Source organism: Aphelocoma coerulescens, chromosome 13 (genome assembly GCF_041296385.1).
Source record: "Aphelocoma coerulescens isolate FSJ_1873_10779 chromosome 13, UR_Acoe_1.0, whole genome shotgun sequence".
Lineage (NCBI taxonomy): Eukaryota > Metazoa > Chordata > Aves > Passeriformes > Corvidae > Aphelocoma > Aphelocoma coerulescens.
Window position 1 is genome coordinate 1369549 of NC_091027.1, and position 16155 is coordinate 1385703.

A 16155-nucleotide genomic window follows, 5' to 3' on the forward strand; every position below is an offset into this window, starting at 1 on the left:
AATGCAGTTAGAAGCACAAACAATGCTTCTCATCAAGATCGGTTCTAATTACATTCATCCTCTGCCTTTGGAGCTGCTAACAGACAGATGTGCAGGAGTCACAGCTGAATGACCCCTGACAGAGATGTTCTCATTCCTGGCTTTTGTCACTTTATGGACTTGTCTGTGACAGGACCAAGGAAAAGGATTTTGTAGAGTTCCCATTCTGACTGCATCACCCCAACTCTACATTCCCCAAAACTCTTGGACAAGCAACACTTACTGTCTTTTTGTACAGATTACCACCTCTCCTTATCAAATCTCTCCTGTCAATCATCTCTGCCGTGGGTTTGTGGAGCAGCTGCCAATCACTGACCCTGCCATCACAAATCCCAGTGGTTTATTGATTCCAGTATCAGAGCCACAGCCTGTTTTGTTCTGGAGATGATGGGATGTTTTCTCCATGGCCTGAGTTAAAGAGAATCTCTGAATGAGGGCAACACAATTTCCCAACCGTTGACAACCCTGGAAATGTAACAGAGCAAGCTCTTGGTGTGAAGGATTTGTTCTCTTGATGTGCAAGCCCCTTGCAAATGGTGTTTATCAGAGCCAGAAGCTACAAGATTACTTCAGAAGACAAACTAAAAACTGACCTGACTTTACCAAAGGAAGTGACTTCCAAAGGACCATGCTGGGATTTGCTGCTGAGCTCTGACAGGAATTCAGACTGAGCTTGCTGACTCCATAAATTGATCCTACTTGGAATTAGATTAGGAAAGGGTAAGAGAAGATGCCTACCAGATATCCATAAAATACAGGGATACACTTCTTGTTTGCAATACACTTGGCATAAGAGGTTCCACAACTGAAACTCTACAAGAAACCAGAACATGAGACAATGACAAGAACAAAGGTCTCTGAGAGAACACAAGGTAAAATATCGACTGAGAGCAATCTGGGAGTTTATTTCCTTATATATTCCCCCTCAATCCCTGTGATATTTTACAGTAATAACAAACTTGTCCTTTTTATTCATCACTAGGGTCCCTTCATTATTTTTATCCAGAATGCAAAGATACAGAAAGCAGACAGGGACACACAGAGTCCAAGGTCTACTTTCAAAATCAGAAGAGCTGAAAATACTTGCCTGTGATGACAGCACTTCTTGACTTGGTAAACTGAGCACGTCAGATGAGGCCTGAGGAAGTAACAAGGTGGATAAAAGGGAACTCTGTGGAAAGACAGAGAGAAAAATGAAATAGAGAGACAAAGAAGGGATGAGAACCAATCATCCAGCAAAAGGTTACCCCCAAAAAGTAAAGGAAAAAGAAAGTCTGGCATTGAAAATTGCTAACTGCAAGTTTTTATTCTCATTTTAGGCAGAGAATAGAGCATCTGATAAAGAGATGCAATGTGCAGGTCAGGCTCAGAGACATTTGCATACACAAATGGGCCATGACCTCTGCAACTGCTCTTGGTGCTTTTGTGTGTGAGTGTTTGCAGCCAGCACGAGGGACAGACTCATCCTCGGTGGGACTGGATTAAAACATCAGTGGGATTACACCAGGAATGAACATTACCCTGAATATCCTTACAGTGATGTGATCACGTGGCATGAGAAGCTCCCAGCTCAGAGTGGCTTTGCTCCCACCCCTCCCAGGAGAGCTGCAGACCTCAGGAAGACCTGGGACTTATTTTTTGGGTTGGGTCAGTTGGGTTTGACTGAAAGCCAAACTGCATGGCAAGGCTGAGCTTTCAGTACTTTTGCTTTTTAAGCACGACTTAAAAGTTGATGGCATTGTCATTTACATCCCGCCCCTGCCTTTGGAACAGCTTCAAAAGTATCACAAGAGAGCAGAGGGACCCACGAGAGTGTGGAGTCCCAGGCTCTGCAGTGTCTCCATCACAGACTGTGAACTCCCAGGAAGATCCATGTACAAAACCTACAAGTTCTGAGTGACACGGAAGAGCAGACAAGGACGTGAGACAAGAGTTACTTGGTTTTACTCAGGTAAACCATGAAGGCAAGCTGGCTTCAGGAGGGACAGCCTGTTGGAGGCACTTTTGAAATCTCCCTGGAAAATCCCACCATACATTTGTTCTCTTGTGGTGACCGCCTGCAGTGCTGGGCTCTGCTCTGCAGCCAGTCCGTACCTAATTGTTGCATGTCAGACAGTGTTGAGCTGGAAACGCATTTGTCTCCACCAGTCAATTTACTGAAATCCATCCAATTGGTTAAGTCAAACAATTAGCAAGAAAGCTGAATGACTCAGTAACTCTTCATTTAAGGAGATAAATTAATTTTTAATTTATGGAATAACCAGATGCATCTGAAAGCCCAGTTTTCTTGTCCTTGTGTCATTGTCAAGGATAACATTTAGCACTTACACAACACTTCATCCTCAAGTTGTTTTTAAACCTTCACTATAATTAAACCACATCACTCTTGTGTGAATGAAATGTTATTGTCCATTTTTCACAGCCAGCAGAGCTGAGGCTCCACATAAGTGCCAAGGAGAAGGACACAGTGTCACAGGCAGTTGGCAGCTGCTCCTTCAGCTCGGGAAGCACAAAGGATCCAAATGATTACCAGTCAATCCATTTCCTCTATTGTCCTGTCTCCTTGAGCTCTGTCAGCACCAAACCCCGATGAGAACAGACTGTGTAGGATTCCCACTTCTCTAACTAGGGTGTTTTACCCTTCCTGTTATTCCTGTTTGAAATAGGATTCATCTCCAGGGACCACAGGTGAGGAAAAGCCACACCTCACCAGCTGGACACTCTTTATGTAAACAGAGCTTGGCTGCAGATGTAGAATAACCTCAAAAACACCACAAGGAACAAAAAAGTTGCTCTAATATTTATGGCTAAAGAGACTTCTGTAATTTCTCAGAAGACTTCTGTGAGAAATTCTCTATTAATTACCAAGCTGCCTTACCTACAGCTGAGTTTGGCCTCCCAATCTGTCCTGGCTCCAGTGGCAATGCCCATTTTACCTGAATGGAGAAACCCATGGAGACACAGTGTGGATGCCACAGCACCTGCAGCTGCACAGGCTGCAGAAGGCACAAACCAGTCAGATCACAAGACAGGAAGTACCTTCAGACTCCATTTCCTTACAATTACGAAGTGTGAGATGCCAGCAGTGAGACAGTGCCAGTCCTTCACCCCAAGGGCTCAGAATTAGCATTTTTTAAAGCAACCCCAACTATGGAAATCCATTTCAATCAATTCTCCATATGGACATTAGGTAAAGCCCCACTCATTGACTTCATCTCTTGTTCACAAGAAATGTAGCCCATAATTGACTTTTCAGATTGCAGGGCAGAATTCTGGGGCACGTGTGCCTGCAGTGAGGTTTCCCAAATCCTTTAATGCTCATTCCTAATCCCAACAAAATGAGCTCCGTGTTCATATGGCCACAGAAATCAGTTACCAACATTACAGGAAGGACTGATGATGTTCTCACCCCAAACCAATTTTCTGTAGTAATTCACTAACAAATTTCAATCCAGCTTAAATATAATTAAAAAGAGCATTACTTTCCTAACCTGTTAGAGGAGCTGTGAGTTTGCAGCACACAAGCAAGACCCAGTTTTACTTTCAGTTCATTTGCCTGTATCCCTCTGCATTGCTCACCTACAGTGGTTTTCACCGGTTACACTTTTTCTTTTTAACTTGGAAAGCCTTGAACATTCCCCACCGGCAGACCATGCCTTGAAAACGCTGACTGGTGGATTTATCAGCACTGTGTAAAGCTGTGAACACTAAACCTGACTCGGGGAGGGTTTGGTGGCCTTGCCCGGGGTCACAGGAAGCCGCTGTCACTGTGGCAGCCACAGGAAGCTGCTGTCACTGCAGCTCGGATGGAGCAGGGCAGCAGAGCTCTGTGTTTGTGCAGCACAGAGCCTGCAAAGGCTGCAGGGAGGATATAAACCACATCTTGGAATGTGGGGAGTCCCAGAGCCTCAGAGGGGCTGTTGGATCCTGCTCTCCAAAGTTCCTCCACCCCAGTGCAGGTATTAGCAGAGGGATCTGCTGTCCCACCAAGACACTACAAAGCGTCCCTATAAACTCACACACTCCTTCAGAGCCCTGTGTGCCCACACTGAGACAGATCAGCTGCAGCCGGGACAGCACAGGGAGCTTGGACATCTCCAGCTCCCTTGGACACCAGCAGCACCACAAAGTCCAGCCCCTGGGCAATTCCCAGGGCAGCTCCTTGTGGAGCCTGCTAACACAGCCTCACTCCGAGGAAGCTGAGGGAAGTTGCAATCACGGATTTGGCTTCAGTGGAACCCTGATTAGTCTCCATTTATGAATATTGCTCCTTAAAGCTTTGCACTGGTGGTGGCTCTTTCATGGCAGTGCAGTTCCAGTGAACTTGATGCCCAGAGAGTGATGTTCCCACCATCCAGCACCTAAAAACTCCCCACCCCTACCCCAGCAGTTACTACCTGAAGCACGCTGATGTGCTGGGACTGTTCACACTTCCAGAGTGGAGTTTCATGACAGAACAAATCAACACCACTAATGCTGAGTTTAAAGGTTCCTGTGTCCCAGATCCCTCTCACGTCCCAGCTTGCCCACGCAAACAATTCCTTCCCCGTGGGTGCCGTGCACACAGCTCCAGTCAGATCTGCTGCTTCCCCACATTCCCTCACTCTCTCCACCCAAACTCAAAGCCTCCTCAGCTGCCCGTCCCCACAATTTACTGCAACACATCTTTATGGAGCTCGGCATTTTTCCTGCCTTCATTTTAATTGTTCTATTCCCTCTGATTGTCTCTGTTCCTCTCTGTAATTTATAGTTTCTTCTCCCCACTTCTGTTCTTCCTGCCACTTGCTGAACACAGAGAGACTTGTTTTATTTTACAGAGAGTGTGCTAGTGCAATCTATTTCATTAACTTAATTCGTTTTATTTTGGCAGTTTCTAAAGGTTCCAGGATAGAAAAAAGACTCCAACTATGCCAACCACTATGCAGACCAGCCACTGTAAGGCAAATCCTGTCTTAAGGAGATTACAGGTTAGATTTGAAATAAATAGAAATTAAATGGTGATCAAAGGTATTTGGGATGCAAAAAAATTATATAGGGAGGGCATTTTGTTAAATTTACGAGTTCCATCCTGCATCCACACACCTGTGTCGGTGTGGCTGAATGTAAGGGTTACCAGTGGTATGATATTTCTGTGGGGCATTATTCTGGGATACAAATGTCCTTATTTACCTCTTTTTAAAAGCACACACAGCACCTTTCAACAGTCAAAGGAGCCGTGTATGTTTTATTTTGATCCCTCAGTAGGGTCAAGCACATAATCTGCTGTTACTGCAGTGAAGCAGAGAGCAAGCCATACACCCACTCTGTTCCCTATGGAGCACAGGAACTGCTGGCAACTCCAGGGGATGTAAAACTCAACAATTGGCATTTAAATGGCCACTGTCTTCCACAAGCAACATCTGCTGAAAAGGTGCATTCCAGCAGAAGACTTGCAAGAGGAAATCTTCCATTTTATGCCCATCCTTCACATAAGTCCGAGCTTAACATAAGGAAGAGCCTGCTGGGCTGAGCTGTTGGATCTGAGTGTCCCATCAGCTCCAGGGCTGAGTAGTTTTAGTTTCTTTCTGTGTTAGTCGGGAATTTCTTGCAGGCTCAGGATTTACGGCCTAGTTCTCTACTCAGCAGTCACAGGGAAGGGAACCAGGGCTGAGTGTCCTGAGCACAAACAGAGCAGTACGGAAATACCCTCACAAGATAAAACCTCTCTGCTTTTTAGCAAGGGCCACGACCCTTCTGGCCTCCCTGCCTGAAAGGTGGCTGGAACTTGGCTTTTGCAAACTTCTGAGTGCAAGTGTCTGTGAAGCTTTTGAGGTGCAGAATCACAGAGCGGCTGCTCCATCCCTGGGAGTGTCCAAGGCCGGGCTGGATGGGGCTTGGAGCAACCCAGTGTAGGAGAAGGAAAATATTAACTCATTTTCTTCCCTTTCGACGCTGCGTTTTCCACCTTTACTTGATGTGCCTAATTCACGTTGTTTAACACTTTAAAGTGCCGATTTACCTCACAAAAGGCATCAGTCCCTCTGCCTTCCGCACATATGGTGAGGGCAACAGGAGGGTCAGACAGTGATCTGTGGTGACAGGGACAGCACCCAGGGAATGGCTGGAGCTGTGTCAGGGAGGTTTAGGTTGGATATCAGGAAAGGTTCTTCCCCCAGAGGGTGCTGGGCAGTGCCCAGGCTCCCCAGGGAATGGGCACGGCCCCGAGGCTGCCAGAGCTCCAGGAGCGTTGGGACAGCGCTGCCAGGGATGCCCAGGGTGGGATTGTTGGGGGGTCTGGGCAGGGCCAGGGGTGGGACTCGGTGATCTCTGTGGGTTCCTTCCAACTCAGAATATTCTGTAATCTTTCCTCTCCCCAGTGTCACCTCCTCAGTGCCCCCCCTAGCACGGGGACCAGCAGCTCCCCTGCCCGCACTGTACAACGCAGAAGGCAGCGCCGGGCTGTGCCCCGCAGGGCGAGCCGCTCCAGGGCAATCCCACGAGGGGCAACTTCATCCCCACGAGGGGCGACCTGACCATGCTGAGGAGCGATGCGACCCCTCTGAGAGGCGACCCGTCCCCCTCATGGCCGCCCTCCCGCCCTCGCCATCTTCCCCCGCGCGCTGCCCGGCCCGCAGCAGACACTGGGCACCGCCAATCACCGGCCCCCCTCGGGAGCGACGCCTCCCCCCGCCAATCAGGGGGCGAAGCAGCCGCACAGGCCCCACCCCTCCCCTCAGCGGAGGCCTATAAAGCGCTAAGCCACGCCCCCTCTTCCTTTTCCCGGCTCTGCACTGAATGAAGCCCCCGCTGGCCAACGAGAAGTTCCCGCAGCTTTGATGGACAGGTGCGCTGCCTAATAGGAGCGCAGCATTGCGGCGCGCCCGCCAATAGGGAGCCGCCTGCGGGCGCGGGGGGCGGCCCTCCCTCCCCGCGGGCCGTGGCCGTCGCTCCCGCTGCTGGAGGGAGGCGGCGGAGAAAATGGCGGCCATGGCTGCGGAGGCGGCGGCGACTGCGGCGGTGCCGGGGGACGGCGGGGCCGGTGAGGCCGAGCCCGAGATGGAGCCGATCCCGGGCAGCGAGGCCGGCGCGGACCCTCTGCCCGCCGTCAGCGAGGCCGTGGAGTCGGCGGTGCCGGATGGCGAGGAGGCCGACGGCGGCAAGGCCGAGGAGCCGCCACCGGTGCAGCGCGCCCGGAGCCCCGGCGGGACTCGCGAGCCGGACGCGGGAAGGACGGAGGAGCCGCCGCCGCCGCGCAGCCCGGGGGTGGAATCGCCGCGGGCCGAGCCCCGCGCAGCGCCCAGCCCGGGGTGCTCGGAGCCGCCGCAGCCCTGCCCGCCGCCCGAGCCGGCCCGGGAGCCGCCGCAGCCCTGCCCGCCGGCTGCCGGGGGCTCCGCGGGGCCCGGGGAGGAGCCGCCCCGGCCGGAGGAGGAGGAGCCGGATGCTGCCGCCGCAGCCGCCGTGGAGCCCGAGCCGGCGGTGCCCGCGGTCCCGGGCGGAGGGGAGGCGGAGGCGCCGGCGCTGCTGCCCGGCTCCGAGGTGCGGGTCACCCTGGACCACATCATCGAGGACGCCCTGGTGGTCTCGTTCCGGCTGGGAGAGAAGCTTTTTTCCGGGGTCCTCATGGACCTCTCGAAAAGGTGAGAGCTCGGGGGGAGCCGAGCCCGAGCCCCCACCCAGCGCCGGGCCCGGGAGCGCTCCCGGAGCCGCCGGGGGCGGGATGGGGGCGGCCCCGCCGGGACCCTCGTGGTCTCCACAGCTTCCCTTCCCTCCCATCCCATCGCTTCCCATACCATCCCAGCCCTCCTTGGTCCCGGTCCGCCCCGGGCCAAGCAGCTCCTGCCCCCGCGTCCTCCCCGGGGAGCGGAGCAGCAGCTCCCGAGCATCCTTCTCCTCCTCCTCCTTCTCGACCCTTTCAGCCGGGGGTGCGCGGGGTCCCCTCCCGCCTGGGGAATGGGAAAACGGGAGAGCCGGGAGAGGGGCGAGCACATGGGCACAGCCTTTGGGCTTGGCCGGGATTCCCAGGGCCTGCAGCAGCATCCCTGTGTGCCGGGAGAAGCACCCCAGCACAGAGCTTGGCGTTTATTCCGTCTTTGTACAGAACAGCCCCAGAGATCTGATTGCCCTGTTCGTTCGGGCTTACATTGCCTAGGTAACCCTCTTTTTCAGTACATACTATTTCCCAGAATAATGGTTTTCCAGCTAGGCTGTTGCAGTTATTAATTAGTACTGATTGCTCCTTGTATGCGATGAACGGGGTGAAGTTCCATGGTTCTTAAACCCTTGTGGATGGGGGGATTTTTATGTGTCACTGAATAACTTATCAGACAGCAGGGTTTGGGGTTTGCTTTTTTTCACTGCCTTTCAATAGTGAGAAGCTCTTTGGAGACCAGAAATCGTGGTATCTTACAAACAATCTAGGTTCTATCAGCAGGTGAAAATACTTCTTCATCTTAGTGGTTATTTCCTAGACATGTAAGGACTCTGCAAGTTTATGAGAGGAAAGTGAAATTTAAGCAAGGTTATTATTTAAAATAATCATTATGCAAAATACGCAGCACTTTCCCTCCCCCCCCCTCCAAATTTAAGCTGTGTGTGGACATAAGTCTTTTATCACTTTTTATGTTGTTAGTAGCTGTTCAGCAACTTCCTGGAATATTAATATTGTCAGTGCTTCCTGAAAGGAAAATTGTGGGGACCAGCACTTCTGGCTTGGGCCTCACTGTGTGGTTGGGGCTTGACACAAAAGGCCTTGTCTGAACCCCAGGTTTTGGATAATGTCATGGAATGAAGTTTTCAGTCTGTCAGTTGATGAGGTGTGAAATACTAAGTAAAACCGCATCACTTGGAGGGTTGAAACAGTGTGTCAGAGCAGGGCAGGAGGTGACACAAATGAAGTGTAATCCTGGGTAACACCAGTTCTTTTGTAGGTTTGAAGTTGTCCCAGCAGAATGCCATGGTTGCCCTGGGCAGGAGGGTAACAAAGTTTCAGCTTCCAGGAGTGCAGGAAAATACCAGCTTCTCCTTTCTCCTGGAAGGGATCCTGTCCTCCTAAACACACCCGTGTTTTCCCAGGTTCTTGTGCACTGAGGAGCCTCTGGCACGCAGCAGATCTGCAGCCCTTTGCAGCAAAATTCAGTTTGCAGGCTGGCTGCTGCTCCTGTGCCTTGGGGGAAGCATCCCCAGCCTCCCTGGGTCCAGGCACAGCTCCTGGGACAAACCTTTGCAGTGGCAATTGTGGAAAAGCCAGACAGGAAGGCTGGGGCTGTCCCTCCCAGGTTCTCTTTGCAGTGGAGCCATTTATCCCTTCAGAGGTGCTTTTACATGGAAATCAAGAAGGGGAAATTTAAATTTGCAAGGCCAAGCTCTACAGAGGGCCTGGACAAGAACCTTATGTTTTGAGACATAAGGTCTGTAGTATTTGGCTGGTGACAACAAAATGTTGGTAGATAACAAGAGTCTCTTACCAGATGTCTCAGACAGGAAATGCAGTGGAAAACAAGCTCTAGAAACAGTCTAAGAACCTCCTACCTCTAAGAAATGGAAGCATTATCAAAAATAAGTGTTACTTGTATGTCCAGCAATTCAATTTTGCCACTTCTGTGGTGGCTGACAGGTGGTATTGTTTAGGTGTCAGCTTTTCCTTGTATCTGTTTATTTTTGTTGGCGGTAGCAGCACCTGGACTTGCAGAACATGAATATTTTTCATGAACTTCCTTCTGTATCTGTGGCAGGCCCCGGAGTTCTTGTAACAAGTTTTTCCACTGGACCAAAAAGAAAAAAGAAGGGCAGGGTTAAATGAAAACCACTTAAATTCCATGCATTTACATGACAACGCTGGGATTTCCAGCATGGGAGATGAGTGGTTGCTGAAATCTGTCTCATTCAAATGCATGGGAATAATCTCACAAACTTTCCTAATGCCAGAGGGATCAATATTTTAAGACTGACAGTTCTTACTGAGTAAAAGTGACAATTTGTGTTAGAATTTACTCATTGAGTAGCTTCCAAGAGTGGCTGTGTTCAGCACATGCTAATGCTGTGTTCACTGTACGCTCAGAAGGAAATAATTCCTATTCTTTTTTGGATCTTATTTTCTCTTTCTCCTCTGCATTCTCCAGAGCAGTGGAGGTGCTACTTCCATACAGCACTAAGGAGAGCAAGTGACTGTTTTAAAAACCTGTTCACTGGACTGTTTTTAGTCTTCTCAAGTCATGTTCTGAATTACTTGAACTCCACAGTGAAAGAAAAGCAAAAATATCCCCATACATTTGTGACTTTAAAGAGTTTTTTGGCTTTTTTTTAATCTCTTTTTCTATTGTTGAGATGATGCCCTGACTTTGCATTTTATTCTCGGTGACTTTGATATGAAGTCAGTGATATTTGTACGAAGGGCCTGATTCCCTCTCCCACGCCTGTAAACGGGATGTCCATTTAGAAGTTTATGCCACAAGCCCCTGAGTGTTCAGTGGACTTTATTCCTACATTTATTTGAGGTAAGGAAGCATTTCCCTCATTTCCCTGCCTGTACCAATGGCAGTCTCCTGTACCTGCTGCTCAGGAAGTTTGGAAAATCAGCAGAAAACAGGAACCCACCTGTCCCTAGTGCCAGATCCATTTGTTATGCAGTAAATCCTCATTTGGAGAGGAGCATGTCCCCACCTTGGTTAGTCTGAGGGCTCAGTGCACAAATTAAGAATGTGTTCCTACTGTTAAACTTCGTTAGTGCTGCTGCCAGTACCTGGTAAGTGCTTTACTGATGCAGGGGTGAGATTCTGCTGGGGGCTCCTGGGGTGGATGTGCCTGATGGAGTCCTGATGGGAGAGACAGGGAATGCAGCAGCCCTCACAGCAGGGAGAAATGCTTGGGCAAGAACTCAACATGTCCAGGGCTGATCCCATGGCATGGGCAGCAGGAAAGGGGGGGTGAGAGCCCACCTGCAGAGCTGCTCCAGTCCTGGGGCCCAGCACAGGAAGGAGCTGGAGCTGCTGGAGCCTGGTCAGAGGAGACACCAAGCTGCTGAGGGTACTGGAGCACCCTCCCTATGGAGATGGGCTGGGAGAGCTGGGAATGTTCATCCTGGAGAGGAGAAGGTTATGTGGAGACCTCACAGCCCCTGCCACGATCTGAAGGTGCAGGGAGGCTGGAGAGGGAACTTCATCAGGACCTGGAGTGACAGGACAAGGGGAATGGTTTCCCAGTGCCAGAGGGCAGGGCTGGATGGGATATTGGGCAGGAATTGTTCCCTGTGAGGGTGGGCAGGCCCTGGCACAGGGTGCCCAGAGCAGCTGTGGCTGCCCCTGGATCCCTGGCAGTGCCCAAGGCCAGGTTGGACATTGGGGCTTGGAGCAGCCTGGGACAGTGGAAGGTGTCCCTGCCATGGCAGAGGTGGGACTGGGTGGGATTTAAGATCCCTTCCAGCCCAGCCCATCCTGGTTCTGGGGGGTTTTAAATCCCTGTGAGCTCCTGTACCCAGCATTGCTCACTCCCTGTTTGCTGAGGGGCAGGAGGTGTCCATTGCACCTGCTGGCTCAGAGTAAATCCTGCTCTGCACCTGGAGGAAGTAGGTGGGAAGGAAACACCTGAGAAGTATAGCATTTGTAAATCTTAAAATACAGGATTAAGAAGTTGTGGTTTTAGTTTGTTCTTCTGGAGAAAGGATAATTATTTCATTTTTTTCCCCTTCCCAAAGCTTAGGGAAGAAGGGGGATTAAATTTATGTTCTGTTGTTTTGCCAACAGTCAGGACTTGGCCTTTTTATTGCTTTTTCATTTAACTAAAATTTTCCTTCTAAATCTGCAGATGGGAAGGACATGTGTCTTGTCTTCTTCTCTAAACTAGTTCCCTTCTGACTTGTGTGTGTTCATAATAGTTCTTGAGGGAGCAAGAGGGAGCAAAAAGTTGTTTTGTGCCCTAAAAGCCTTAGTTAGATATCCAAAAGATATGCAGTGTGTTCCTAGTTGACATATGTTTGAAATTATGTCTTTATTGGGCTTTGTTTATGGAAGATAAGGAAGGACTTCCTGCACCAAGGTGTGCATGAGCTGTATGATGAAAATAGACTTTTATAGGTGGTTTGTAATCCTTACAATCCCAGAAGCAGTTTTCAGGTACAGCACTCACTCTTGAATCCTGTGCTTTCCCCAGTTTGTTAATTCAGCTTCTGCTGCAAAAGAATGATGTGAAAGGAATCAGCAGAGGCCTCACTTGAAAAAACATTGCACATTTCTCCCTGCTTTCATTTAGTAACCAGGGACAGCATGTGCTCATCCTTATCTGGGGAAGGACTGCGTTTTGTAGGAGGCCTGATGTTCTGTGATGCACATTCTCAGCAGTAAAAAAGTGTCTGTGACTCAGAGTTGTGTTTTGGTTTATTTTATAACTTACTCTCAGTTCCCAAGGTGTGCCACACCTCGTCACCTGCCCTCTTTGGGAGTTTCTCAGGAGCCCAGAGGAGCTTGGTGAAATTCTGGCATTTGAGGAACAGCCCCAACACTCCTTTGACATTTGTTTGATTACCCCCAGAACATGGGAAGCTCCAGTGTGATGGGAGTGTGGTTAAGAGAGTAATTCAGGTGTCTTTTGCTTGTGACTGACAGAGGTTTTATTGAAGGTGTCAAATGTAGCCTCACTTAGAGGGTAAGGTTAGAATTGGGGTCTGGATTGGGCCTCAGAATCTCCTTTCCTGTAGAGATCTGTGGTCTTCAGCTGTTCTTTGTTGGTCTGGGATGTGGCAGATGATGGTTGATCTGTCCTTCCTTGTGGAATTCTCTGTATTCCAGCAGCATGGCTTGTCCTGGCTTTCTAAGGGTTGCTTGACCTGGTCCAAGGTGTTGAGGCAGAGCAGGGGTGAAATTTTCAGTCTGCTTTCATTTTGTTTTCTGTTTTGGGACTGATGAATCTTTGCCATCTTAAATTCATCCATTATTTAATGGCATCATTCTCTTCCATGTGTCCTGGGTCTGGCATATGGATGATCTTTAGGAGTATATTCAAGGTATTTTATGTTAATAATAAAGTTTTGCAAGTGTAATACTTCAAAATAGATCACAGCAAATGTATCAGTGAAGTGTCTACTTCAGAATGCAACTGACAGCTAATAATGGCAACAGATATAAAAATTAAGAGATATTTCAGTTTAAACAGACCTTCAGCTTTATGGATGTGCCAGTAAAGTTATGGTAGTTAATGGAAAGCCTCAACTCAAAGCATCTTGTCTTTTCTTTATGTTGTGCTGTTCCAAAAAGTCACTCTTGCTGCAGTCCTTTGCCATGTGTTCAGAGCTCTCAGTGAAATGTGCATTTTCTAGTCTATTTAGCCTGGTGTTACGTTGCTCAGGAGGTGAATAAACCCTGGAGTTGATTGTCTGGCTTCTGGGAGTGCTTTTTTCAGGAAGGTGCCTGCATTTAAAGCAATATATTCCATCTTGTGTTTTATCACACCAAGTAAATCCTTCATTAAAAATAGGTTGTTGCATAATGTGTGTTTTCAATGCAGGTTATTTTGAGGAGTTCTGCAAAACTTTGTGTTCAAATAGCTATGATCTAAGTGTGTATTACATGGAATGTTATAATTTAAACCCTCAGTTTAGACGCATGAGATACATATCCATAGCTCTTTCAGTGTATTATTATACTCCTGGAACTTCCATCCATGCAGTAAAAATGGCTTCAGTTGTTGCTGATCCTGGCTTTTGCAGAGCCCCAAGAATGATCTTCGGTACAAGAGCGATGCAGAAAAGGTAACAGGAGATTTCTGCACTGCCTTGGTGGTGAAGGCGAGTTTTGATCAGTCATTTACAACAGACTTAACACTTTGAAGTCACTGTGCTTTGCTGACATTTGTTCAGTGTGTTCACTGACAAATGGGAAACAGTTCTGAACCTTCTCAGTGGCTTCTCTCCTTTGGCAGAACAAGGGGCTTTTCATTTCTCTTCCTTTTAATAGAGAAGTCAGACATTGGAGGCTAAAGATGAGAACTTAAAAGTTCAGGTGCTAATGTAAAACCCTTTGCCCCAGGGTGTGTTGTTTATGTACTTTGTTTATGTACATACAGTCATGAGTTAAAATGGGATTTGTTCCTTATCTCTCATGGTTGTTTCTTAAGAAATACTCTTTGACTGTTCTGTTTTGCATACAAATGGAACAGTAATATGCGTTCATTGGAGTAATTCTGCTCCAGGATTTAGAGAAAAGAGTGGCTTTACTTTCCTTAAAGTACTTAAGTTTTTATGTCTGTAATCCAAAACTCTGGCTTTAAAATGACTGAGTTCTGGGTTTGGTACCCAGACTGGTTTTTGGATGCCACTGCTGCCTATTCATTAACCTGCAGCTGGCAAACTGGAAGTGAAGCCTCCCTGTTTTTACCCTGTTTCTGTCTCTGCATACCCTGGTCAATTGAAAGCTCCTTTCAGTGTAAATATTGTTGCACTGCCAGAATTGACCAGGCTCTTAGTTCAGTCTAGGTCCTGGTACCCTGTTGCTATTTATGTCTCCAATGAAAATGTGCATTGCAGTGGTATCTACAGCAGAAGTGTGATCGATCCTGCTGATTGCCCTGGTTACTTGAAAAACCTCTGAGAGATGAATTTGATACAACAGATGTCACCCATCCTCTCTCAGAGGTGCATTTTCAAGGCAGGTGAGAGCTGGGACACCTTTGCAGGAGAGGAACTGGCACCGTGGAAAGCTGGCTCTGGTTCCATAGGTAGGAAGCAGCAGTGCACTGCTTCCCAGAGCTTGCACCGACAGTGAAGTACCTATTTCTGAGTTTTCTAGTGCTTCAGTTTTAGATCCCCATCCCCTGTCAATGAATCCTGCCGTTCCTTGGAGTGTGATGGTCTGAGGCAGAAGCGTTACACGAGTCAGGAGTGGGCTGGGCAGGCAGCAGCTGGAACTTGGGCACCAGGGAATTTTTATTTTAAGCAAACAGTAATTGCAGTATATCTTTAGTTTGATCCAGAAAAACCTATTCTTGAAATCTTGTGGGGTCAGGTGATACTTGGGACCAAGATATTAAAAAAAGTATTTTATTGTTGGAATAAAGACAAGGCAATTCCTTGTAGTACTTAAACCTGCAACATGTGACAAAAGGAATGTGTTGGGAGTCTCACTGTGGGGTAACTGAAATGGTTTCTCTTCAGAGCTGAGCTGGTGCCAGCCAGTGACTGATGGGAGAATCAGTAAATGTCATGATACAGCTGAGCTGTGTGTCTTGGATTTTTTAAATTTTGTTTTATGTAGATGCCTTTTAGTCCTTCATCTCTGTGGCAGATGAACCAAATGCTTTTGCAGCTTTTCTGTCTAACTACTAGTGCAAGTAACTAGTTCAGCCTTGCAGCTGGTGTGACAAAAATTACTCTGGTTGTATGAGAAGTATTGATCTTCAAGGTCCACCAACCAGGTGTGTGAAAATAGGGCTTGAAATTCTGCTACATGCAATAAATACTTGTGCTTGCTGCAGAACTAATTACATGCTGTGTCATGCCTTGTCCTGACGAGGTTTAAGATCATGTCTTAATTCTGCTGCTTCTCTTAGGAAAAACAAATCCCTCTTTTCTTACCTTGTTCTTTGTGCTTTTTCTCTCCTGTATCCTTTGCTGTTTCACTTGGAAGTTTTTCTGCCATTGTTTTCTCTTCTTCATTTTCATGTCATTCTTCCAAGTTGCTGGAGAACGTGATTAGCCAGGGAGGAAACAGAGATAATCAAAAACTGCTTGTAGACACAGTCTGCTGTTGGGTGAGGCCAAGAGAAGGCATACTACACTGAGCTGTTGGAAATAATGTTCAGTCTCTTGGCTTCCCAAATATATTTTATCCTGCAGGTGGATTGTCTTGACTGATTGTATGTTTTGTATTAATACACCATTTACAGCAATAGTGCTGTACAGAACTGGCACAATAGCCATGACTGCTCTCTGCTTCCCCAGTTCATTAATTTGTAGGTGGACAGGGGTGGGAGATTCTGGTTCATTTTTAGAGCAGTACCTTTTGTGAGGGATTCTCTGGCTTCAGGGATTCACTCTGGATTGGTTTTGTGTCTTACTGAAGCAGGTTTGCATCTTGGATAGAAATTCCCCTTTGTGGCTTCCTGTTCTTCAGTTCTGGCCTGTGTTTTGTGTTTGAAGGAAAGGAGAGTGGA

At 48.1% G+C, this 16155-nt stretch overlaps 1 protein-coding gene across 8 annotated transcripts in view; it reads left to right on the plus strand.

Annotated features, from left to right (window-relative positions):
• The first annotated feature begins 6952 nt into the window (after nucleotides 1–6952).
• PWWP2A (PWWP domain containing 2A) overlaps nucleotides 6953–16155 on the plus strand; it is a 31633-nt gene continuing 22430 nt past the window's right edge. For 7 of the 8 annotated variants that reach the window (XR_011155123.1, XR_011155124.1, XM_069029375.1 and 4 more), the window contains exon 1: nucleotides 6953–7655. Coding sequence is in view for 5 of the 8 variants with exons in the window: in XM_069029375.1 (XP_068885476.1) it covers nucleotides 6997–7655 (659 nt within the window). In the remaining 3 variants the exon portion in view is untranslated. Of the gene's footprint in view, nucleotides 7656–7821; nucleotides 8168–16155 lie in introns of those variants that run through there. The other variant, XM_069029379.1, reaches the window with a different exon arrangement.